Source organism: Phyllostomus discolor, chromosome 3 (genome assembly GCF_004126475.2).
Source record: "Phyllostomus discolor isolate MPI-MPIP mPhyDis1 chromosome 3, mPhyDis1.pri.v3, whole genome shotgun sequence".
Classification (NCBI taxonomy): domain Eukaryota; kingdom Metazoa; phylum Chordata; class Mammalia; order Chiroptera; family Phyllostomidae; genus Phyllostomus; species Phyllostomus discolor.
In genome coordinates this window covers 210164203-210189344 of record NC_040905.2, presented here as the reverse complement: position 1 = coordinate 210189344, position 25142 = coordinate 210164203, and the positions used below count along the sequence as shown (strand labels likewise).

Sequence of the window (25142 nt, the reverse complement as noted above, 5' to 3'; positions counted from 1 at the left end):
CACCGTGCTCCTTCACCATAGACACGCAGGCACCCATTTATGGAGGGCGACGTGCCGATAACCCTGGGAAGTGGCTTCCGGGGTGACTCCCGTTTACGGAGGGGGCAACTGAGGACCAGAGAAGTGCCTCGCCCAGCGTAAAGCTCTGGGCTTCATTTCTTAGGCTTGGGGGTTCCCAAGAGACAGACTGCCTTTCTCCCCATTTCTCTCTCAATTGAAGTTCCTTTACTGACAAAAAAAAAAAAAAAAAAAAAAGGCAGACACAAAGGGAGACAGAGAAGCTCTGCATTCTCCCGGCCTGGGATGGGGCCGTGGGTACCTGCCCCTCGTGGAAAATTATATCCCGGGCCTGGTGCCCGGGAGGCTCCCACACAGCCCTGTAATTGGGGCTGCAACGCGACAGCACAGTCTGAATGTATTTTCTTCTACAGGGAGGGCCCGCGCGCCCCGCCCCCCCCGCAGCGCCCCAGAGCAACATGTGTAAACAATTAAGCCGGTTTGTTTTTTCTAGAGCGCTTGGGAGGAAGCGACACTGACATACTTGCGCCCCACCACAGGGCCAGCGCCTCTGTGGGAACCCGGCCCCCCGCTTTGGCCTTGGCCGAGGCTGGCATTCTTGGGGCCTGCCTTCCAGGCCCTCGGCCGGAGCCCCGCCCCGCCCCTCCCACTCACGCCGGCCTGCCCCCATTCCCGTGACCCCCATCTCTGCTGCAGACTGCCCCCACCTAGCCAGCTACGGGGCACCCACCCCAGCTTTGGATTGCCCAGAGCATGACCGATGGGCCTGCATCTGCGCGAGGGCGGGAACACCGGCGGCGGCGCCTGGGTGCTGGGTGCCCAGCCACTCGCTCGCTCGCCCCTCCCGGTTCAAGGCTTCTGGGGAGGAAAGGGACACTCTTTGGCTGCCTAGGAGCTCCCTGCTCCCGGTCCCCGGCCAGCCCTTGGCTGGTGCAAACCCCCTGCCAGGCGGGAGGGGTCGGCTCTGTGTGAGGGAGGACTCTACTCAGACCAGGAGGTCCCCCCACTCTTGTCTGGGTAGAAGCGGGCAGCCAGCATCTTCCAGAGACTTCTAGCAGGCAGGTCTCCTTTCCAGGGTTTCTTCCTCCCTGGGCACTGCCGGGTGCCTAAGCCGGGTCCTGGCCCCCTGGCCACCGCCTTCTCCCCAGCCCATCATCTCGTCGTCAACCCCTGACCCCACTGTGTCCAGGACACCTCCCAGATCTGCCCTTCTGGTCCCCGGCTGGTCCAGGATGCTGTCACTCCTGCCTGGACCCCTGCCCTGGCCTCCACACAGGGCCCAGGGCACAGCTTCCTCCCCCGAGCAAGTCCCCTCCATGGCTTCCCAGTGCCAGGGTGACACCCAGACTTTCAGATCTGGCCACAGCAGTCCCGCTCGAGCTGGCTCCTGCATCTCTTCCTCCCACCCTGGGAGACCCAGCCCCGGACCCGCCCCAAACAGACAGCTTCTGGCTTTCCCCAGGGCCTTCACATTTGCCGTTTCCTTAGCCAGACACACTGCTGTCCCTCTCCTCTCTGTTTGGTGAACTCTTCATCCTTCTGGGACACCTCCTCCAGGAAGTCTGCCTAGATGCCTTAGGCTAAGTGTGGGGCCTCCTGTGCTGCGTGTGGCCTCTGCAGCCAGGGACCCCATGTCAGTCCTCTCTGCATTGTCCTCAGGGGCTGGCACAGAGCGGCTGTTTCACAACATTTGTTCAGTGATCAGTGGCAAATGAAGGCCCAGAAAGCACTTGCCCGAGGCAGAGCCCAAACGCAGTGAGAAAACACAGCTCTGGCTGCACCCGCCGGGCCCCTGTCCAGGTGCGGCTCTCTCCCCGGCTCCGGCCTCGCCCTCTCAGTCAGGTGGGCCTGGGCCAGCTCACTGCACGTGGGCAGCACGGCCCCTCCCGCGGCTTCAGGCCGAGCCTGTGCCCCCCTCGTTCCCCTCGGGGCCCCCTGGGTGCTGACAGAGTCCCAACCGTCCAGCCACCGGGAAGTCACGTGGCCAGCGTCCCCACGCACGTCTGTACGTCAGACGAGGGCCCAGCTCCGCCCACAAGGGCCACGTTTTCACGCTGGGGTTCCAGGTAGAGTGCAACGAAGGCCATCGAGGCAGGAATTGGGGGAGACCGGGGAGGGGTCCTCACCTCGCTCATGGGTATAGTCACCATACTTCCTAAAACAAAAACGGGGACCCCCCTCAAGCGAGGCTTTGTCACATGGCTTGGACCTGTTTGAGGCCATCTAGCTGTAGCCTGCAGGTGGGTGCGCTGGCCTCTAGGGGGCGCTCTGAGGCTGTGTGGGCTGGCGGATTGTAGAATGTTGACCCGACCAGGGCGTGACCACCGTGTTACTGTGCGGGCCACCCAGACAAAGGGGCTGCTCATCTTTGCGCCTTCAAGGGTCAGGAAGTGCTATCCTTCTTCCTGGGGGCTGGTTGAAGTTCCAGAAATGACCTTTACCTTCCCAGGGGGGCGTGCCCCTTAGAAGGGGTGGCAGAGGGCCAGGCGGAGGGGCTGGCTTCAGACCACTGCCCTCACCCCACAGTGTTCTGTAGCTCCTCATCATTGGTGTCACTGGCTGGTGGCAGAGGTATCTTCTGTCACCCCCAGTTACCACCCGCAGAAAGGTGGCTGGGGGGCGGGGCTTGGGCAAGGCCCCTCTGGTGTCCTGGACTGTTGGGACCACTCCTCCGTCCTGTGAGCCTGCCTGGGACCTCCACTCTGTGCCCCCACTTTGCGGGCCATTTGCCCAGGCCCCTCCACAGTCAAATGCTCAGAGGGGTCCCCCACTTTCTGTATGTACACAAACAGGGAATTTAATTTCAGCGTCTGCCCCATACACCCTCTGGCCAGTCTGTGGTCACCCCCCTGCCTGACCAGACAGGGGAGGGGTCCTCCTGCTCAGAGTCGCGTAGACACCTGCGTGTCCGCAGGGTCTGGGGCAGCTCCTTGTCCTCCTGCCCCCTCCCCACCCTGGGGCTCTGTGTGGTGAGGGAGGGCTTCATCCAGAAGGAGACAGATACGTGGGCAGCTGGCCCTGCTGGCCGCTGGCCCCAGCCAGGCCCGGGCAGTCTCCGTGGGCCCTGGGTGGCGGCCCCCAATTGCTTGGCTGCTCGGACCCGCCCTCCCACAACCTTTTTGGGCTTAAACAACTTTTTATTTCTTAAAGACAAAAGCTATTCGGTTTTAATACACAAAATAAATGAGGTCCTTGGTTAGCTCCTGCTCCACCTTCCAGCCCAGCCCCTCCGAGGGTCACGGGCCCAAGTCTCCAGCCAGGCTTCGGGCATCTGAGCAGCCTCTCCGTCCCGGGACCCTGGGCTGGAGGGAGGGACCGGGAGAGCCCCGGCCTCTGCCCCTCCTGGGGACAGGGACAGGAGAGGGCCACTTTCCTGCGTGTCTGCCCTCTTTTCTGTCACCGTAGACCGGGGAGGCAGCCGGGTCCCGACAGGGCGGGTGGTCAGTTCACGGTGGGTACTTGGCTGTGGTGCAGGCTGAACTCCTTGGCCTTGAGGCGGAGGCTGGCGATGCTGTTGGCCATGTTGACCCCTGGGGTTGCCGGGCTGGAGCCTCCAGGGCTGTAGGGTGGCACCGTACTGGGGGTGACAGAAGACACAGGACACATCGGGTGTGGCTGGCATGCTGCCCGCGGCTCTTCTGGCTGTCAGCCCTGGACCCCAGCCTCCCCGCCTCCCTTCCTCAGCCTGCTCTCCCAGGCAGCCTCCTGCTTGGGGCGGGGGAGGAGGGGCTGCAGCATTCGGGGAGCAGTCAGAAGCACCCACAGCCAGCACGGCGACACGGAGCCACCCTGTGGGTCTGTGGGCATTCCTCGCTGGACCAGGAGCTTCCCAAGAGCTGGGCCTGGGTCCCATTCCCCCAGTGTCTGCGTGGGATGCGGGTGAATGAACACACCTGCATTTAAGGGTGCCTTGACGTGATTCTCCCGCCCCAGGCGAGGACAGGGCAGGGGTAGCTCGGAGAGATGTCAGGCGGCACTAGGACTTCGGTCCCACAAGCTGACCTGCTGGGTCTCACCTTCGAGGAGACTGGGGCTCCAGCTGCTCACAGACTAAGGGGCACCCCCTGGAGTGGTGGGGAACAGAACCCTAGCGCCCCCTCCCTCTTCTGCCTCGCCCTGCCACCTTGGGTGGAGCCTTTTTCCCAGGTTTGACCAGGGGGGAACTGCCCCAGGACTTGGCTTTGGACCCCACCGGGTCCCCACGATGGGGAGGCCATTCTGTCAGGCCTCCCCCCCCGGCCTCTGGTTCTGGCCAGGAGGGTGGGCACGGCGCTGGGGCTCTCGCGCCAGCCATCCCACGGGGCGCCTGAGAGTGGTGCGGCCTCTTCCCTTCCCCTCCAGACAGGCCTGGTCTTCTCGTCCTTCCACACACTCACGTGCACACAAGTACATGTGCACACGCACACTCCTGTGTGCACACACTCATGCAACACCCCCACGCACACTCATGAGCACACATTCACACACTTGCCCCCATACGACCTGGTGGGCCCCGGTCCCAGGGGCCCGTGGGCACCATTCACAGGTCTCTTCCGATGCTCAGAGGAGCCCGGGCCCTACATGCCCCCGGGGTCCCGGCTGCGGCCCACCCTTACCCGAGAGGGGCCCAGCTCTCACCTGTAGGGGGACGAGGCCGTCCAGGAGAGATAGTCTGGGCTCAGGGCGGTGGGCCGGGGGGCCACGGGCTGCTCGATGGCGGCTTCCTGGCTGTAGGACTTGAGCAGGGAGGCGGAGCGGTTGGCCAGCATGGCCCGCTCGTTGCGGCGGAACTTGGCCCGGCGGTTCTGGAACCAGACCTGGGGGGTGGGAGGGTGGGGTGAGCAGGCGCAGCCGCCGCAAAGGGGACCCGGGGACCTTGGAGCCTAGCGTGTGCCTGCTCTGCTCCCAGCCCTGGACTGGCCACCTCACCTCACTGAGCCCCACTTTTCGAATCTGTAACATGGGGGTGAGAGAGAGTGCTGGGGAATGGGGGATGGGGGCGTGAGTGGATGAAACGGCCAGTGAATGACACTTCGCTGTTGTGAGGTCATCGAGAGAGAGCCGCATGCGGAGCTCTCAGCTCAGAGCTGGCACAGCGGACACGACACTTCATAACGACTTCTGTCTATCAAAACCCTTGCGGCAGGCACAGCTCCAAGCACTTTACAAATGTATTAACTCCTGTAGTTCTCGGAAGAACCCTATAACATAGACCCAAGGGACCCTCATTTTACAGAGAGGCATCTAAGGCACAAACAAGTTAAGTAGCTTACCCCAGGTCACACACCTAATAAGTGGCAGGGCTGGGATTTGAACCTCAGCCCTCCTGGCCTCAGATGTTCCTGCTCTTAAACACCTCACCTGGGCAGCTCCCTAAGCCAGAGCCCATGGTGGCTCCACAGACCCACGGGTGGCCCACGGAGGGGCTGCCCTCACCTGGACACGCGCCTCGCTGAGGTTGACGCGCCGCGCCAGCTCCTCGCGCACGAAGGCGTCGGGGTAGTGCGTGCGCTCGAACACGCGCTCCAGCGCTTGCAGTTGACTGCTGTTGAACGTGGTGCGGTTCCGCCGCTGCTTCTTCTTCCGCTTGGTGGCGCTCCCGCGCCCAGGACTGGGGCACTCTCCTGCGGGGAGGAACCTGAGGGTCAGTAGGGCGGAGGGCAGGGCGCGGTGGGTGTCCCCAGCCCCGCCAGGCTGCCCCTGCACCTGGGGGCGCGGGCAAAGGCACTCAGGCATCTGCCTGCTCGGCAGTTCGCACTGAGCTCTCTACTTGGGTCTCCCTCCGCAGACGCACGGCGCAGGAGCCCCTCCCTTTCACTCACTCCTTCGCTCCTTCGTCCATTCATTCTTCCACACACAGTCACCGAGCCCCTGCTGTGTGGCAGGCTAAGGCCAGGGCCCTGGGCTACACCATGGTGAACGAAAGCACCAGGCTCTATCCTGTGGAGTCAGGGGATGGGCACCTGCTGCCGCGAGGGGCGACCACCTGGCCAGGGAGGGTCCACGGACAGGGGCGTGTCCTTAGCACCTGGTCCTGGCTCTAGGGCGTGGTAATCCCTCCATCGATATTTGTTGTTGAATTAAAATGACACCCAATAAAGAACAGTAAGAGTCACAGTTCAGAGGGTCCACTGCACCCAGGCTCCTTAGCACCCACAGATCATGGGGTGCTCATGGGAACCCTATACACAGGTGCTGGATCCCCATCGCTCCCCATTTACAGAGGGGAAGGGGGGAGAATGTTCAGCTACTATTTCCACATTTAATTTTTATCCAGGGACAGAAATGCTGACCTTTCATCCCCTAGGGCTCGGCTCACTACCCCCTCCTCCAGGGACCCCTCCCCGACTACCTAAGTCCACATGAAACCTCCTTCCCTTCACTGCACTCACCTGCCTCTTAGAACCAACACTGCCCTGTTCAGCACTTCTCTGTGTAGCTGATTTTCTTAATAAATATATACATGTTTAATAAGAAATAATTAATATAAAATATATATTAATATATATTAATAACAAGTGATGTCATTGCTTGTCACAATAACAGCTTCAAACAACACGGAAGGGTATAAAGTAAAACCAGATACTTCCCCCTCTCCAGCTCCACTCTCTGTACTTTATAAGACTACACACGTGCATTTTAAAAATGTACAAGCAAGCCTGACCCACGTGGCTCAGTGGGTTGAGCATTGCCCCACAAATGAAAGGTCACTGGTTGGATTCCTGGTCAGGCCACATGCCTGGGTTGTGGGCCAGGGCCTCGGCTGGGGACGTGAGAGAGAGAGGCAACTGATTGATGTTCCTCTTTCTCCCTCCCTTCCCCTCTCTCTAAAAATAAAAAAATCTTAAAAAAATTATTTTCAAGAAAATGTACAAGCATGAGATTGCGCTGAACACATTGGTAATTCCATGAGCCTGTTTTTATTTAGTAATATTTTAGATACCATTTCATTCAGGACAGTAATACCCTTTTCTTTCTAAAAGATCATTTCTTTGGCCCTGGCTGATGTAGCTCAGTGGATTGAGTGCAGGCCTGCGAACCAAAGCATCACCGGTTTGATTCCCAGCCAGGGCACATGCCTGGGTTGCAGGCCAGGTCCCCAGTAGGGGGTGCGTGAGAGGCAGCCACACATTGACGTTTCCCTCTGCTCTTTCTCCCCTCCCTTGCCCCTCTCTCTAAAAATAAATAAATAAAATCTTTAAAGAAAAGATCTAGTGTCATAATAACCAAAATGTCCATGTAAAAAATCACATCTTTAACTATATTTTATTGATTATGCTATTACAGTTGTTGCAATTTTCCCCCTTTACCCCCCTCCACCCAGCACCCCCACTCCCTCAGGCCATCCCCACATCATTTTCATGTCCGTGGGTCATGGTATAAGTTCTTTGGCTGCTCCATTTCCTGTGCTGTACTTTACCTCCCCCTGGCTACTCTGTAACTACCTGTTTGTACTTCTAAACCCCCTCACCTCTCACCCATCCCCCACACTCCTGCTCCCATCTGGCACCCATCAAAACGCTCTGTATCCATGATTCTGTCTCTGCTCTTCTTCTTTGTTTAGTTTGTTTTTCAGATTTAATTGTAGATAGGTATGTATTTATTGCCATTTTATTGTCCATAGTTTTGATCTTCTTTATTTAAATAAGTCCCTTTAACATTTCATATACTAATGGTTTGGTGGTGATAAACTCCTTTAACTTTTTTCTTGTCTGGGAAGCTCTTTATCTGCCCTTCCATTCTAAATTTCTCTACCCTTTGCTGGGTAGAGCAATCTTGGCTGTAGGTACCTGCTTTTCATGACTTAGAATATTTCTGGCCAGTCTGTTCTAGCCTGCAAAGTTTCTATTGAGAAAGCAGCTGACAGTCTTGTGGGAACTCCCCGTATGTAATTAACTGCTTTTCTCATGCTGCTTTTAAGATTCTCTCTTTATCTTTAACTTCTGGCATTTCAGTGATGATGTGTCTGGGAGTGGGCCTCTTTGCATCCATCTGGTTTGGGACTCTCTGTACTTCCTGGACTTGCATGTCTATTTCCTTCACCAAATTAAGGACATTTTCTTTCATTATTTTTTTTTTTCAAATAAATTTCCAATTTCTTCCCCTTTCTCTCCTCCTGGCACCCTATGATGCAAAAGTTGGAACGCTTGAAGTTGTCCCAGGGGCTGCTTACACTATCTTCATTTGGTTTTTAATTCTTTTTTCTTCTTGTTGTTCTGATTGGTTGTTTTTTGCTTCCTTATGTTCTAAATCATTGACTTGATTATCAGGTTCCTTCACTCTCCTGTTGTTTCCCTGTAAATTGTTCTTTATTTCAATCAGGGTGTCCTTCGTTTCTGACTGGGTCTTTTTGATGCTGCCGAGGTCCTCACCAAGTGCCCTGAGCATCCTGACAACCAGGGTTTTGAATTCTGCACCTGACAGATTGCTTATCTCCACTTTGTTTAGTTCTTTTCCTGGAGTTTTCATCTATGTTTTCATCTGGGCCACGTTTCTTTGTCCCCTCGTGTTGGCAGCCTCCCTGTGTCTGTTCCCGTGTGTTAGCAGGGCTGCTCTGACCCCCGGTCTGGGCAGGGTGGCCTGACACACCAGGTGTCCCGCAGGGCCCAGTGACCCAGCCGCCCCTCGCACCCACGCTGTCACCCTTTTCTTTGGCTTGTTCTCCGTACTCACTGTTTCCTCTTATTCTCTCCCTCCAGGCGTGGGGACCCGGTTCCTAAGTCAGTTTGGCTTTGTGTTTCAGCTTTGCTTTGTGCAAATATAATAAACTATGTGGGATGTCCCCCCCCCATCTTCTATCAGAAGGCAGCTTTCCATGCACTACTCTGCCCTCGTTTTTCCTCCTTAACCATCTGTCCCAGGGACCCCTCCATCCAGCGCCCAGAGAACTTTCCAGCTCCTCTTCGCAGCCCCGGGGCACTGCGGTGTGTGACTCACCGGGGATTATTCCCCGGAGCCCTGGGGACAGGCACTCGGGTGCATTCCGATCTTTTGCAACCAAAGGAACGCTGCAGGGCGTCTCTGTGTAAACATAATTTTCTCCTTTGGTCACTGCGCATCGGAGTCCCGGAGGCGAGACTGTTGCGCCTGCGGGCACGATGCTGGATGTGGCCACGCCCACCAGCCGGGCAGGAGGGCCTGCTCTGCCCAATTTGGCTCCCAGAGTTTGGGTTAACCTTTTGGGTTTTAGTCCTTCCTTGTATTTTTGCTTCTCCGGTGACACATTCCTTTGTGTGTCCTCTGTTCTCACAGTGCTGTCCGTTTGTTCAGCTGAGCATCTAGAACATTCTGGGCACCGTAATGGACACCACTCGCTCTCCGCCTTCAAACCAGCTCCCAGGTTAGCAGCTCGCTGACTGCCGAGCAGCCAGCTGATTCTGTCTGAGGCTAAGTTGTCCCACGAGCCTGGTGCCTGGTCCGCACTGCCTGTAGGAGAAAGGCCGGGGGTGGGGGGGGCGGGGCAGTCAGGCAGGAGTCAGGGCGGGTGCCCGGGGAAAAGATGGCCTTACAGCCGGGTCTGGACCGGTGGTTCTCAACTGAGGGCGATTTTGCCTTCAGGAGCCATCTGGCAGTGTCTGAAGACATTTTTTAAAAATCTTTTTTAAAAAAATATTACTTATTTATTTATTTTTAGAGAGGGAAGGGAGGGAGAAAGATAGAGAGAGAGAAACATCAATGTGCGGTTGCTGGGGTCCGTGGCCTGCAACCCAGGCATGTGCCCTGACTGGGAATCGAACCTGCCACGCTTTGGTTTGCAGCCGTGCTCAATCTACTGAGCTACACCAGTCAGGGCTAAAAAAATCTTTAAAAAAAAAAAACCCACCTTTTATTTACTTATTTTTAGAGAGAGGGGAAAGGAGGGAGAAAGAAAGGGAGAGAAACATCAATGTGAGAGAGATACACTGATCACTCGAGTCTCACATGGCGACCAAGCCCTGGCCGGGAATCGAACCAGCAACCTTTCACGCTGTGGAAGGGCGCTCGACCCACTGAGCCTCACCTCAGGGGTGGGGGTGAGGCATTTTTGATTGCCAGGGTGCGGATGGAAAGGGTACACGCTGGCATGCTGCTAGGTACCCTTCCATTCACAGGTCAGGCCCCCCCATCAAAGAATTATCTGGTTCCCGTCACCCACGGTGCTGAGGGTGACAAACCCTTGTTGATTTGTATCACCTGGAGTGTCCGCTCAGGGCCTTTTCCTGCGTGGGGGCACGTACTTGCAAACGCACGGGCACGTGGGGGTGGGTAGGCGGTGGCGGGAGCTTGGAGTGGCCCCTGTGAGCCAGCCTCCCCTCCCGCGCTGTCTCAGCCTTCACTCCTCACCCCTCTCCTCCAAGAAAAGGCGAAGATGGATGGATGGGAATGCCTGGTGCCTGTGAACGTCTCTCTGCCCCGCACCCCCCACCCCCCACCCCCCTGCGCGGGGAGAAACCTTAAACCAAAACAACAAGGGCCCATGTGCTGAAAACTGGGTGGTGATCAATAGCCCCGGCCCGACAGAAGCTTCTGGAACAGCCGCCATTGCAGACGCAATGTCCGCCCCGCTTCAGGCAATGCTGCTTGGGCACACACCCAAACGCAGGAGGCGTTTCAGCCAAAAAAGGAGACTTTTTCGGGAAGTTTCCAAGCAATTTAAAACGGAGGGTGTTTCAATGAAAACAATTTTGCAGCGCTCGCCCCGCCAAGTGGGCGCCGGAAGGAACCACGCGGCTCTTTCGCCAAACTGTGCGGGGACTTGGAGCTGAAACCTATCCCCCAAATCAGGGCCTGCGCCCCTCCCCAGGGCCTCCCACCCTTGACACCAGCGGGCCCCACAGGGGTGGACTTGGCCCTCCTGGGGTTCCCACCAAGGCGGCTGGGATGGGGTGCACTCAACAGAAGTCGGGCTGGGTAGAAGCAGGGCCCAGGGCTCGTAAGCTGGCATCCACGGAGGCCTGGTGCCCGCCCGTGTCACACACACGGGGAGACCTAGGCCCTGGGTGGCCTGCCCAAGGTCCTGCGGTTGCGATGGACAGTCAGATCTGTGGGAAGGCTCAGCCCGTGAGACTGGGAGCCTGTCTTCGTGGGGGTCCCCTCCCTCATCCACCTCCCAACTAGGGGACGCCATGCGGGGGTCTGGCACACTCTCAGGCCCAGCTCTGGGAGGCGCCGTGGGGCGGGGTCTCCAGGTTCACCTCATCTGGCTGCAGTGCCTGAGTCCCCATCCTAGCTCCGGGGGAGGGCGCCCTGGCCACCTCTTTCCAGGGAGCTGGGGAGGGGGAGGGACAGTGGTTTGCCCAAGGTCACACCAAGTCCCGGAGGGGCTGAGAGCTACTCAACGTCAGGAGCACGGTAACGGACCGATAAGTGCCCACTGCCCGCGGCGTTATCGCTAGCGTGCAAGGCGCTTGGTGCTCAAAGACAGGGCTCTGTCCTCCGTCACCCAGCCCGGAGAAGACAGAGGGTGTTGGTCCCTGAGGTGGGCAGAGGAGAGGCAGCCGGGGTGCAGGGGCGGGGTGCAGGGTGAGGGGGGCGGGGTGAGGAAGATCCCAGCAGCGTCTGGGAGGTGAGTCAGGACTCGAACCCTGGGCTCGGGACTCAGCCAGGGCTCCCTGGGCAGCCCCCACTTCCCGGCGGATGTGCCGTTCCGGTAAGTTCCTGAATCACCTCCCGAGAAATGCTCCGCGGTGGGCGGGCGTGTCCCTCCGGGGCCGCAAGACAAACCCTCGGGAAGCCTGGAGCCAGCGAGGCCTGGGGCCGCTCCGACCAAGTCCTTTCGTTCAGTCGCCTCCTTTTCCCCTGGCTGTTTAGACTCGGTGGTGAGGGGGCTGGATCCGGGAAGGGAGGGGTGCGTTTGGACCGGGGAGGCCTGCCCCGCTCTCTCTGCCTTAAAGCCCAAAGCACTCCGTCCCCGATTATATTACAATGGAAAAAAAAAAAAAAAAAAGACTGGCGCGCAGTTCTCTGCCATTAAATTATTTCACACGTACCATTTATTTGGCTGAGTGCGGGCCAAAGACATTTAAAAACCCCGTTCTCAGCCAGATGATCAAGTGCTCCTGGCTCCTCTCCCCGGCACCCACGGTTTTTCTTACTCCGTGTAATTTAAGGGCCTAAATAGTCTGGAGGGAATTAACTGCAAATTCTTCCCAAGACAAATAAACCCAGCCTCTTCGTCCCTGCCTTTCTCGAGCCGTCGGGAGACACTCTCTATTTGTTTTTGCTTCAAATAGTCAGTTTGCGCCTGACCCCAGGGCCATGGCGAGCTCCAACCCAAATAAATAACTTTTATTAATTAGCATTTATTCTGACCAAAGCAGCAGCCCTCCCCCCGCCCCCCCCCCCCCGTGTGATCTCTGCCAACACGCTCACAAAAATAAACAATGGGTCCTCAGGACCTTGATGTGGGTTTAACAAATTAACACCGGGCCCTGGTCAAAGGCGCTTCACTTCGGAGCTGCAGCGCCTTCCCAGGCGGGGAAGGCTTCGGAAGGAAGTGGAGATGGGGGGCGGGCGCTGAGAGGCCAGTGAAGGCTTTGCCTCTCCCCACGCCCCCAGGTCTCTTGGGAGAGATTTGGGTTCCTTTTTGCAGGACCCTGGGGGGAGCGGAGCGCACACAGGAATTCTGGGAACCGCCTGGGCATCCCGGAGGACTGTGGGCGGGGGAATCTCTCCACCTGCACCCACGGGAGGTGAGAGGCAGAGCGGCCTTGTGGATAAGGATGCGGGAGGGCCTGGCTCAGGCAGGTGGCAGGGAGGGAACCCCTTCGCCTCATCCGGCCTCGGGAATCTCACTGGAAAAGATGGGGAGAACAGGAACCACCTCATTGAACGCTTTTACCGACCCTGTATGGGGGCTCTTATCTCGGTCTTACAGGCGAGGAAACTGAGGCCCCAGGGGTCGGGCAGCACTCTAAGGCCACGTGGCTAGCGGAGGCCCGAGCGGGGCTTTGGCTCGGCAGATCCGCAGAGCGCCCAGGCTCTGGACGACCATGGCGCCCCACCCCGGTCCTCGCGCACGAACTTCTGAGCGCCTCTCCGGGGGCTCAGGGGGTGTGGAACCACCCCGAGGAGGGCCGCTGAGGGCCGCAGAAGCATTTCCGGAGCTGGGGCGCGTGTGGGAGTTCCCGGGCACACAGGCCAGGGGGGCTTCCAGGAGGGGGAGGCGTGCGGGCCACCCAGCCTGTGAGACCTGCGTGGGCAGGCCCAAGGTCAGGCCTGCGACTGAGTCAGGTCAACAGTATTCACAGAAAGAGAGGGAGGGCTCCCTGGCAGAAGGGAAGGGGAAGGGGAAGGTTCCCGGTTCCTAGAGGCCTCTGGAGAGGGGAGCCCGGGCTTCCGGGGGCTTCCCCCGGAGGCCAGCCCCACCCCAGCCAGGATCCCATGCAAGGGGCTCCGGGGCTGGTTTCATCTCCAGCCAAGCTGGCCTCCTTCCCGGACACGCAGGGCCCGGGGACGAAGCACAGAGGAGGGTTTGGTGCCTCTGGCGACAGCGAACAGGCTGGCTTCCCAGCCTCGCCCCCCGGGCGGCCCCCAGCAGGCCCCGGAGCTGCAGGCAGGGCTGGCTCTCCTCGCTGGGAGGAGGCGGAAGGGCGCCCAGAGAGAGGCCAGGGCCTACCCGGGCTCACTCAGTGAGAGGGGGCCCTTCAGCCTGTGACGCCCAGGCCCTGTCCTCTCCTGCCACAGCCCTGGGGGCCACTTTGCCAGGGATAACAGAGGGCGGAGGCCACCCCGGGCCGCAGCCCTGCCCTGGGCCAATCATCGGTGAGCACACACAGTAAAAGGACGGAGCCCTTCTCCCAAGGGGTCTCCCTGGCTGTCTTCACGCCCAGGTCACCCCCGTGGCAGAGCCGGGGCTGGGGTCCTTGAGCCACCTCAGGGCTGCAGTCGGGGTTCACGGCCTCCCTGAAATCAGTGCCCACACTGAGCATGCCCACCCTCGCGCTGTGGACCCCTGCTCAAAGCGTTCCTGGGCTGGCAACTTCTCTCCCTCCCTGGCTCGCCTTCCTGTCTCAGCAGCTACACCGCCTCCTCCAGGAAGCCTTCCCCGACCGCTCCCTCCCTCGTAGTTCTGTTGCTGCAGGGTAAGTGTGGGGTCATTTGTCAAGCAGGAACTGGAACTCACTGTTTTCTGTCTCCCTGGGACCCATCCCAGGGCCTGGCCCCAAGGTAAACTCTTCACAACTGTACTTCGAGTGTTAAGTGAACGAATGAACGAACAAACAGACCAATGAACAAACAAGGAGGCACTGGAAGGGTGTAGAGGGACCACGGAGGCTGCCCTTTGTGCTGGGCTGTCTCCAGGGCCCGGGGTCCTCCTCACAGAGCCCCAAAGGCCCGGCCAGCACTGAGTCCCGGGAGATCACCTTCACAGGGCGGGGGACAGGGGGTGGGGTCCGCCACTGCCAGCCACGGCCCTTCCTCCCCCCAAGGATGTTTCACCTCGTTAATTCTGAACAAAACCCAAGGTGCTGACACGTTTTTATAGCTACCAGTCCGGAGAAGGAGCAGACATTTCGGGAAGAAAGGTGAGGAGGGACAATGTGGCGGGGCCTGAGGACCCAGAGAGCGTCACCGGGGCCCCATTCAAGCCCACAGCCTCACAGGCCTCTGCACAGCACCCCCACCTCCTGCCAGCCCCGAGGCCAGCGACCCGTGTGGCTGCAGCAAGTCCCAGCAGACCTGAGACTGGCAAGGCTCCCGCATGGCCACCAGAAACTTCGGCAGCACCCTGGAGGCAGCTGTAATGCATCTGGGTCTCTGGGGGCTGGGGCTGCCCTGACAAAGGCCATGATGGCATGCTGCCTGCGCTGCACTTCCAAGGGGCCACTGCCCCCTCCGGCGGGGGGACCATGGGCCAAGGCGGTCTGCCTTCCCAGACAACACGAGCCCCTACCTGCCTCAGGGCCTTTGCACGTGCCGTTCCCGTGCCTGCAGCAGGGCACCCCTCCGCTCAGCGAATGCTTACCCCGCCTTCAGTCAGAGCCTGACTTTGCTGCCCCCGGACCAGGATGGGTCTCCTCACTCCCAGCTCCTGGGCCTGGCCCTGCCCTGCACGTCTGTGATTAAGTCCTTCCTCCATCGTGGTTACCTGCTTCCGCCTGTCTCTTCCATGTGAGTCTAAACCCTAGGAAGGTGGGCACCGGCTTTGCCTCGTCACTGCCGTATCCCCGGGGCTCAACGAGAAGTTCGGTTTCAAATTTGTTTCTGGATGAAAGACTATATAAACGGAGGGACGCCTCATTCCAGAGAACGAGCTGAAGTCTCCACTTCCCCTCCGGGGGCCAGGCAGGGGTCTTAGGTGCGACACCCAGTGCACAAGCCACCGAAGGGAAAAAGTCCGACGTCATCGAAATCAAAAACTTACAGGGACGCCACCAAGAAGGCGACCAGATGACCTACAGGAATGGGTTGACTTCTGTGGGTTCGTAAATATTTTTAAGGAAAATTTCTCCTAATCATATATTGGATCATTGTATACAGAAAGCAAAGAACGCTTAGAACTCTATAATAAAAAGTTAAATAGTGTAACTGAAAAACGGGCAAAGGATCGGAACAGAACCTTTCTCCAAAGAAAGTCCACGAACAACCGATACTCGCAGGAGAAGACGCTCAGAGCCACTGGCCGTCAAGGCAACACAAATCGAAACCACACCCACTCGGCGGCCAGCACCAGAAGTCAGACAATAACAAGTGTCGGCGAGAACGTGACCCACTGACCCACTGCCGGGGGTGATGTAAAGTGGGGAAGCCACGTTGGAGAACAGTCTGGCAGCCCCTCAAATGTTCAACGTAGAGTTACCCGGCGATCCGGCGATTCCACTTGTAGGTACGAGAGAGAGAGAGAAACCCAAGAGAAACGAAAACAGACGCCCACACAAAAACGTGCACACACGTGTTCACAGCGGCATCGTTCATCAGAGCCGGAAAGTGGAAACGACCCACGTGCCGACCCGCTGACGAGCAGATAAACTGAAGGCATTGTGTCCTCCACACGAGGGAGAACTCTTCGCCTCCACGAAGGGAGAGAGCTCCGGTCCACGGTACACCGTGGGTGGACCGTGAGGACGTGGTGCTGAGTGGGAAGAGTCGGTGCCTGTCCCAGAAGGCCGAGGGCCATGGGACCCCACTTCCACGCAGTGTCCGGAGCGGGCGAACCCACAGAGGCGGATGCGGCTCGGTGGTGGCCAGGGACTCCAGGGCGATGGCTGAAAGGGTTTCTCTCTGGGGCGATGAGAATGTTCTAGACCTGATGGTGGCGCTGGCTGTACCACCGACTGCACTAAACATCACCGGCTTGCATACTTTAAGCGGGTGAACTGTATGGTGTGTGAATTATAGCTCCGTAAAAAAGCAGAAAAGGGGGAGAGGTCAGAGAGAGACACACACAGGGAGTGGCAGAGACTGGCCAGAAAGGGGGCACTGGGAGGAGGGGGTGACAGGGGGCAGGAGAGGAGTGGCTAAGGCCCAGATGGGGGTGGCTTGGCACTGCTAGGGCCCCCAAAGCTGCTCTGCGTGGGGGTGTTGGGGACGCGACCCTGTGTGTGAGAGGTGGGGGTGGGGGACCGCCACAGCAGGCTCCCTTGGGGAAGCCAGGGGGCGGGCAAGGGTGGGGCTAAAGCTTCTGAGCCTAAGGTGGGGGGGGGGGGCGGGCGGGGAGCGCAGGGGAGAAGCCACTGAGCAGAGAGCACATGCGTCCTACTGTCAGGCACAGAAAAGGGCCAGGAGGGCCAAGGCCAGGGACAACCATCCAGCTCAAAGTCTGGGGGGTTGGGTGGGCGGCTCTCTGGAAGCTTCCAGCCTCCGGGCTTGATGGCTTTCTGCCTCCAAGCTCCTCCAGCCAGGGGCTCCAACCTCCCAGCTCCCCTGGTCACCTCAGTGGTCAGCCCGGTCATCCTCAGCTCTGCTCCTGAGACCCCAGAACCACGCTCCGGAGGGGAGGGTCGCCTGGAGGAGTGGGGGTGCGGGGCGAGGGGGCCGGGAGCCACTGAGGAGGATGACAGCAGCTCTCGGCTCAAAATTTGATCTAGGGAGGGGGTCAGCGTCTGGTTTTAATCTAAGGTTGGCGGCCACATGCCGAATGCGTATTGTAAAACCTACATTTTAATAAGGGGCTGGTATCTGGGGGGAAGCTGCCCTCATTAACCGTTTCCAGACCAGGGCGAGGCCGCCACTCAGGGCTCAGCGTGGGGCTTCCTCTCCCAGATAAGGGCCGGCGGGCCCCCCAAAGCCCCCGGCCAGTGCCTGGGAGCCCGGGAGTGGCCTGGTGGCAGGGGACAGAGATGTGCCGACCTTGTGGCTCGGTTCTGACGCAAACCTGCAAACCGCTCAAGCCCCTTATCATCTGCTCAAGGACTCAAACCCGGAAGGACCTTACACGTCATCTGTCAAAGCTCCTCATTTTTGCAGGCGGGGAAACTGAGGCAGGGGGAGGGGCCGTGAGTGGGCCCAGGGCTCACCGCAGACGGCAGGCTCCCCAGCCCCGTCCACGGAGGCTCGCGCCCCGAGAACGCCGGTTTTCCTCCTTCCTGGGCCCTCTCGACTCTTGGGTTCCATGGGGCGGGGGGCGGGGCCTCCCCCAACCCAGCAATTGGACATGGTTTGGGGGGGCAACCAGCTGCCCCCCCAGAGGGTAAATAGTTGCCCCCTCGAGCCGCTGAGAAGGAGACCCTCCCAACATCACACCACCGTGTGATGTTGGGAGGGTCTCCCTCTGGGCCCTGGGGAAAGACCAGAATGGACGCCCACCCCCCCGGGAGGCGCAGAGAGGGTGGGGCAGCCCGGGGCTGTCCTCAGGGCCGGGGCATCACCGCGGGGCTGCACAGATGGCCACCAGCCCCGCTGCTGTAGTGCCCAGGTAACATCGGGGCCCTGGCTCACTGGCTGCGCCCCTGTTTTGATCATGAACCCCTTAAGTCGTCTGACAGATGCTGTGAGCCTCTCCCCAGAAACACGCAGGTGCACGCAGAGTTGCCATGCGTCTCTGGGGCAGGGGGGAGGAGGGGCGTGTGTAGACTCCGAATCCTGCCCACAGACCCCACCCGAAAAAGTCAGCTGGATGAAGAATCAGGCTTTTTAGCCCCAGAAAAATCTGCCCGTCTGCCTTGTTCCACCTTGAGGTTCCCCCTTGGGGTCCCCCGCCCAGGAAGCAGCTGAGAGAAAGGCAGTACCCGCCGCCTCCTCTTCTGAGGTTGGCAGGACCCCGAGCCCCCGGCTCTGGGCTCCCAGAGCACCCGGCTTTGCAGGCGTCGCTGGGGGTCTCCCTGACCATCGGCGAGCCCAGGCAGGCCGGGGAACGTGGGCTGCAGGCTCCCCGGGCTGGCTGCAGCGTTCCGCCGCTCTCCGGGCCGCAGTTCCGGGCTGTGGGCAGGGGACAAGGGCTCCTCCTCCCCCACTTTGTTCTGGGGGGCTTCCATTTACTGCAACCCAATGCCGGGCCCTGGGCTATCCAGCCCTGCCTTCCGACATGGGAAAGGCGCTGCTGCGAAGCTTTGCTCTCAGCTGGGGGCTGGGAGGGGCACCGGACATAGTGGACCCAGGTCCCACAGCCAGGCAGCGATGACACCGGGACTCGTGTCCGTCTGTCTGTCCCCACAGTGGCTGATGTCTGGAGGACAGTGGCACTTGTTAACCATTTCCAGACCGAGGTGAGGTTGCAGCTTAGGGCAGCATGGATAGGGGTGGGGTTCCTTGGGGTCCCCTCCTGCTGCAGAGCTCGGGGCTGCTTGGAGCCTCAGCAGACACCTGTGCTGGGTCAGGGTGGGCGCAGGCGCGGGGCACAGACAGCCCACTCCCATTTCCTGCGGCTTCATTGCCCACCCCTCTCTCCTAAAGCCCATCGGAGAGCTCTGCCCGCACCCTCACACCAGGCTCCTGGGCCCCGGTGCCCTCGAGTCTGCCGGTCCCTTGCGGTGCCCCCGCCTCCCCAGTGGGGCGCTGGCTCAGAGTTTGGGCCCCGAGCCATCCCTGCCGGCCTCCCTGCCAGCATCCCAGTCATGCCTTGGGGCAGCTGCCAGCCCTGACTCCAGAACATTCTCCACTGCAGCCGGCCGTAACCCCTCTCCCTGCGGGTGTCCCCACGTGTCCTGGGGCCGTACGTGGAAGGGCAGCACGGAGGGACTCTGCCCGGGACCACCTTGCTGACACTCGAAGGCAGTTCTCCAACACCTGCAGCCAGGACTCCGGAGACCCGCCCTGTCCCCTTCGCCACCTTGCGACCCTCGGGCAGGGGCTGACAGAGGACTTCCAGGTCCCTCCAAGGGGTGTCCACTGACAATTTGCCTTGGAACTCCCCGGGAAGCTTGTTTAAAAGAGATGCTCTGAGCCCCGGCTGGTGTGGCTCAGCGGGTTGCACGTCGGCCTGCGAAGCGAAAGGTCGCTGGTTCGAATCCCGGTTGGGTGTTACAGTAGAAGGAGCGGCCAGGGGGGAAACACAGGCAGGGCCCTCACCACTGCAGTCCAGCAAAGAGCTGCAACAGGAGGCCGAAAGCAGAGGGAGACACGTCTCTCCCGTCAACCCATCAGCTCTGAGGCTGGTCCGGTAAGGCTGCCAGGCGCTCCGAGCAACACAAGTGACCTGTGATGGTGCGGGGGCGGGGGGACCCTTGAAAGGCTGTGTGTGTGTCGTCTCCACTAGCCGGAGCCCGGGCTGGGGCCGTGGTGGGTGGGGGGGCCGGGAGAGGGAAACCTTGAGATGTGTATTCACCCCAAGGCCTGGGAGGGAGGAGGGGAGGCGGACCACAGTGCCCGGAGAAAAGCCCGGGAAACAACTTGGGTTGATCGCCTGTCCCTGTCACATGTGCAAAAGGAACAAATAAGCCCTGGCTGGCGTAGCTCAGTGGATTGAGCACAGGCTGCGAACCAAAGCATCGCAGGTTCGATTCCCAGTCAGGGCACATGCCTGGGTTGCAGGCCACGGCCCCCAGCAACTGCACATTGATGTTTCTCTCTCTCTCTTTCTCCCTCCCTTCCCTCTCTAAAAATAAATAAATAAAATCTTTAGAAAAAAAATAAAAGTGCATTTCTTTAAAAAAATTTTTTTAAAAAGTAACAAATAGAGTCGGAGCAAAGCAAGGACTCGGGCTAACAGACCCCCAGCAACACCTGCGTTTGGGGAGTCACGTCTCCTCGGGACAGCCGGCACCACCCTTACCGTCAATCCACATGGAACTCCCTCACGCCCATCCTGCCAACTACAGAGGTCCTCAGGACAGCGGACTTTCTCTGTCCCCTCGGCCTTTGGTTGGCCACCCGGCCCCTGGCCACCCTTGCTTTTGCTCCCCCATTAGAACGCAGCACTGACGAACTCGGCCTGCACGCTCACAGGCCCGCCGACCTGTCCTTCTTGACCGCGTCGGCGAGAAGAGCCGGTGTCTTGGTAACAAGGCACCTGCCTGTGTTTCGGGCCGGGTCCCCGGTTAGGGGCGCCCAAGGGGCGCTGATAGGTATGTGTCTTGCACATCGACGTTCCTCTCCCTCTCTTTCTCCTTCCCTTCCCCCCTCTCTAAAGAAATAAATAAGATCTTTAAAAAGAGGGAGAGAGAGAGGTGTTTGGGCACCTGGGCTGTGCCCGAGGCGGGTGTGCGTTGGTGGCGGGGTCCGTCCTTTACAGACGCTTGGGGACAAGCCAGGAAGCCACAGTCACGGACCGAACTCGCCTCTTTATTCCCAGCGCCCGGCACCGTGTCCGACACACAGTAGGTGCTCAGTAAATTCTGGGTGACTGACTATGTGAATGAATGGATGGAATTTGGGTCCCAATGGGGAGGGATTCCCAATTACCCGTCCATCCAAACACGCGAAGACTGTGACCCACTCTCGACTGGTGTAAACTGTTAGGAGCCGCCCACTTTCCCGACCCTCCCATCTGCGGGAACAAATTTTTTTATTGGTTTTTTTTTTTAATCGAGGGGCGAGAGCAAGAGCCAGAGAAGTCCCCTCCCAAAGGAGCGGGCTTTGCTCACGGCCGGAGGCCCGAGGACACCCACCGTCCTTCCTGTAGGGATGGGGGTGGGACAGAAGGGGGCCCTGGGGCGGGTCTGCTGAGCCTGCCCTGCCGGGCAGGGGCGGGGCGGCCAGACTGTCCTTGGGGTCAGGCGGCTGGCTGCCCGATGCCTGCTCAGCTGGACCCTCCCTCTGCCTCCTAAAGGTCTGGAACAAACAGCCTTGTTCCTTGCACCTCCCAGCGCAAAGCGGGATTCGATCTCAAGCCCCAGCCCGGATCTGGGCGGCTGGGTTGGAACCCTCCTCCCTGAGCCCGCCTCGGCTCCTCGCTGGCCCTCCGTGCTCTCCTGCAGTGGGCAGGCGAAGGTTCCAACCAGAGGACGGTGGTGCCAGAGGCAGCGGCCACCGCAGCGCTGACGCAGGGCCAGAGCCCTCCCCGCCCTCCCCCTCCCCCTCCCTGCCCTCCCCCTCCCTGGCCTGAGCCCTGGAGACAGCACACACTTTTTCCCCTACCCCCACCCCACAGGCACCTAAGGGAGGGTTCATCTTTCAGCGTTGATGCCTGTGGAGCGGACACCCCCTGCCCCCCCCTCAGTGTCCCAGCTCCCCCACCATTTCCAGAACAGGGAGGGCTGCAAGGCCTGGAAATCCGCTCTTTCCACACGTCTTCCAGCGTTTTCCACGGAATGCTCTCGGAGAGCAAGGCGGAAGGGCTGCCGACCCAGGCACTGCCCCAACCCCAAAGGCCTGGGTGCAGCCCTGTCCCGTGTCCTACCCCGCCTGCCTGCTCTCAATGCCGCCTCCATCCAGGTGGGACCAGAGGGTCTCCTCCCCACCCACTCCCTCCCCACCTTCCTAACCTCAGGGCCCAGGTAGGGAGAGCTGGGGGCTTTGGGGGCCCAGCCCCATCACTCCACAGAACCCCAGAGGAGGTCCAGAGAGGAAAGCAGCTGGTCCTGAAGGGCAGGGCACCCCAGGGCAGCTGCGGAGGGGGGGGTGGGGGTGGGGCAAGCTGCCAAACGGCAGCCAGGGCTGGGGACCGTCCTGTGGTTGAAGCAGATTTGGCGCCAAGCTGGGACGGTCCTCAATGCAATCCTTGTATTTCCCCGGTGGGCAAAAAGTCCCCTTCAAAGCCTGCGCGTTTCAAAGCCGTCAACTCCTACATTTCCTTCGCCCAGTTTCCCGCTCCCCTCCCCCGTTTTTGGCATTTCTCAGAATGGACCAAACTCTTCATCTTAGGGGAAGCTCTGACTCAGAACTTTAAAAAATCTCAGACACAAACTTAAGAAAACAAACTTGGGAGTTGGGGATTGCGGGAACGGTCCCTAGCCCTTGGAAGGGGGTGTTGGAGAGGCTGGGCTTTCTGAGAGGCCATCCTTCTCTCCCCCGGGGCAGGGCCTGCGGCAGGCCGGGCAGACACCACCCGCGGCTCCCGCCTTTCGAGAAGGGGGGTGCGGGGGGGGGGGCAGTATTCTCCCATCTGGGCGGGACTCTGTCGGCGCACGGCTGGTGGGTGGGGGTCTCTTTAACGCACACACGGGTCTAGGGTCAACCCCGAAACCCAGGGGGTGCCCGGCCCGGCGCGCCAGCCGCCGCCCACCCCGCCTGGCCATGTGCGCGCCAGCCCGTGCGTGCGAGCGCGCCGCGCCGGTGGCGGCCAGAGCGGCGCCGCGGCACATCTGGTTCCAGGCGAGCCCCTGGCGCCTGCCTCGCCGCAGACCCGCGGCCCAGACACACAGACGTTAATAGATCGGCGCGCCCAGCCCCGCGCGGCCCGCGCCCGCCGCCGCCCAGTGTGAGTGCAGAGTGGGAGAGGCGTGCAGGGTTGGGAGCGCGCGGAGGAGGGGCGCAAGGCACGACGCCCACCCTCCCCCTCTTCCTGCCTCCTGCCTGCCCTCCCGCTCGGACATCTCTTCCCCCACCCCTGCTCCCCACTCTCCGCTAGGTCCGGGGTTGTGGCTAGGACTGCCCCTTGCTCATCCTGGGAAACCAAATTCCCGGAAATCCAATCGCAGTTAGCAACAGGCGGTTCCCACGTGCCTGGCGCGTCCCTCGGGCCAAGGGCTGGGCTGAACGCGTCACGTGCGCTCCTCCGCAAAGAACCACCCTAGGAGTCAGGTACGCTGCCACCCTCGCCCATCCTGACTTCATAGCCAGGGAAACTGAGGCTGGAGGGGTCACTGGCCCAAGTCCTCACAGTGATAAGGCCACTCTTGCACCTGAAACGCAGCGTCACCTAAAGTTGGCCCTAACGCGTGCCTTCACCTGGGGCGGCCCTCCCTTCCCCTCCCCTCCCCTCCCCTTTTCAGAGGACCTCTCCTCAGCTGCACCCTAACCCCCAGGCTGAGGCCCTTGCACCAGAGCCCCCCCCCCCCCCCCCGGGCCGGTGAGGCGCCGTGGGGACCCTGTGAGGGACTCCTTGTATGGCTGCTTATGCAGAACTGCTCCCCGTGCCAACCTGGTACCTGGAGGGTGTGTGCTGGGCCGGCTCTTGCTCCCAGAGACATGTTCTGCTTTAGCAGCTGCCTTTTGCTATTCAAGGGCGCATGATGCGCTTTGCTTTGGAAGGGTGGCTGGGGCCTTGAGGAAGAGTCCTCATACTGGCATTAAAGGTCCATCCATCCGAGTGGGCCCAAGGGGGTCAGTTCTGGCTTTCGGCCTCCTCCCCTCTGTCCCTCCCGCCCTCTCTGTGTCTCTCCCGCCCTGCCTGCTCCGACCTTACGTATGTATGTATGTATGTATGTAGGCATTCATTCCTTCATTCCTTCCTTCCTCTTCCGGCCTTTGGTCCCTGTGGGCAGCGAGTGTGTGCTTGCAAATTGCAAGTAATTTGTTGGCTCCGGGTTAGGATTTTGCCCCCTCCCCTTAAGACTTTGCTTCCCCCCTCCTCCGAGGGGACCTTCTAAGGAAATGGGCCCACATCAAAATGCCACACTCACCCTTAAACTGGGGAAGAGCATTTTTTTTCTGAGCTGCTTACACGATGGGGAAGGAATTCGCTCAGAACCTTCCCATTAATCCCCCCTGAATTCACTTGGGGGGCTCGTTAACGCTGGCTGTCCGAGACGCCGCGTTTCAGAGCAAAACCACACTTTTAAGCAGCTCCCTGCCTGGAGGTAATCGGCTCCGTGATGGCCCCGGAGAACGTGCCCGGGCCCTGGAAACCGGCCGGCAGAGTCTCTGTTCCCCCCGCCAAGTCCCACATGAAAGTTCCCGGCTGGCGTGGCCGCTGCCCCACCCCCACCCCCGCCCCTCCAGCATGTGGGGTCTAGGGAGGGGCAGAATGGGGTGGGAGAGGGAGGCCCCAGCAAACTGGGGGCTCCGGACCTGGCTCTCAGCCTCCACCCCCGGGAAGACCGGCCCCTTCCCCAGCAGGCTGGGGGTGGGGGTGGGGAGGGAGGGCCAGGCCAGCATGGGCCAGGAGCGCCGTCCCTGGCTCGGAGTGGAATGACCAAGCCACACGAGCAAGCCCGTCAAGTGGAGCCTGGAGCGGTGACAGCGCATCTGGAGGGAAGCCGGTCCCCGCAGGGCGTCTGCCACTGCTGCCTCCAGCCCTTGTGCAGAGGTGGTTTCTCCTGGTGCTAGAGAGAGTGCGCGGCAGCCTCTGGTCCCCTAGCCTCTCCTTGTCACCGGTGGTCTCCCCTCACTCCGCCTCAGCCAGACCGCTCTGAAGAGGTGCTGACTGCAGGCGCCCATGCACACTCCGGGGCCCCAGGTCGGGGCGGGGGCGCCCTCGACCAGCCAGAACGACCCTGCTCTCCGTGAGGCCCTGGCTTCGGCCAGGCCCAGCCACTGCGGGGGGCTGAGTTGGGCCAGGTAACCCCGAAAGATTGGCCGTGGGTGCCGCGGCCCTGCCCCTAGCCCTCTCTGACCGGCCTGTAGCATGACCCATTGCTCTGTGGGATGGGCCCCTTTCACCTGGATCCCCCAGATAGCAGGGAGGGGGCACTCGTGAGGGGAGGGGCACTGAACTCCCCAGGCCAGAGGCCTGGCCCAGCTGGGAGGCCTTTGCTCGGCCCCCAGGGCCACGTGCAGACACCACGGTGGTCACCAGGATTCTGAGAGGGGCGCCCCCGGCTGCCCCCCAGGGAGCCCCCCGAGTGCCAGGCGCTTCGCGCACGGAACCCACACACCTGCAACCCGAGGAGGCGGGCATCGTTGTCCCCCGCCCCCGGACGAGGAAAGAGGACCTGGGGGGTCCAGTACGTTCCCCAAGGTCACAC

The 25142-nt window shown here is 60.4% G+C and overlaps 1 protein-coding gene across 1 annotated transcript in view; it reads right to left on the bottom strand.

The window, feature by feature from the left end:
* Positions 1-3134: 3134 nt before the first annotated feature.
* PRRX2 (paired related homeobox 2) overlaps positions 3135-25142 on the bottom strand; it is a 42309-nt gene continuing 20301 nt past the window's right edge. The window contains exons 2-4 of the mRNA XM_028520423.2: positions 5434-5621; positions 4636-4814; positions 3135-3595 (exon numbers count right to left, since the gene is read on the bottom strand). Of these exons, the coding sequence (XP_028376224.1) occupies positions 3460-3595; positions 4636-4814; positions 5434-5621 (503 nt within the window). The 3' untranslated portion in view covers positions 3135-3459. The remainder of the gene's footprint in view (positions 3596-4635; positions 4815-5433; positions 5622-25142) is intronic.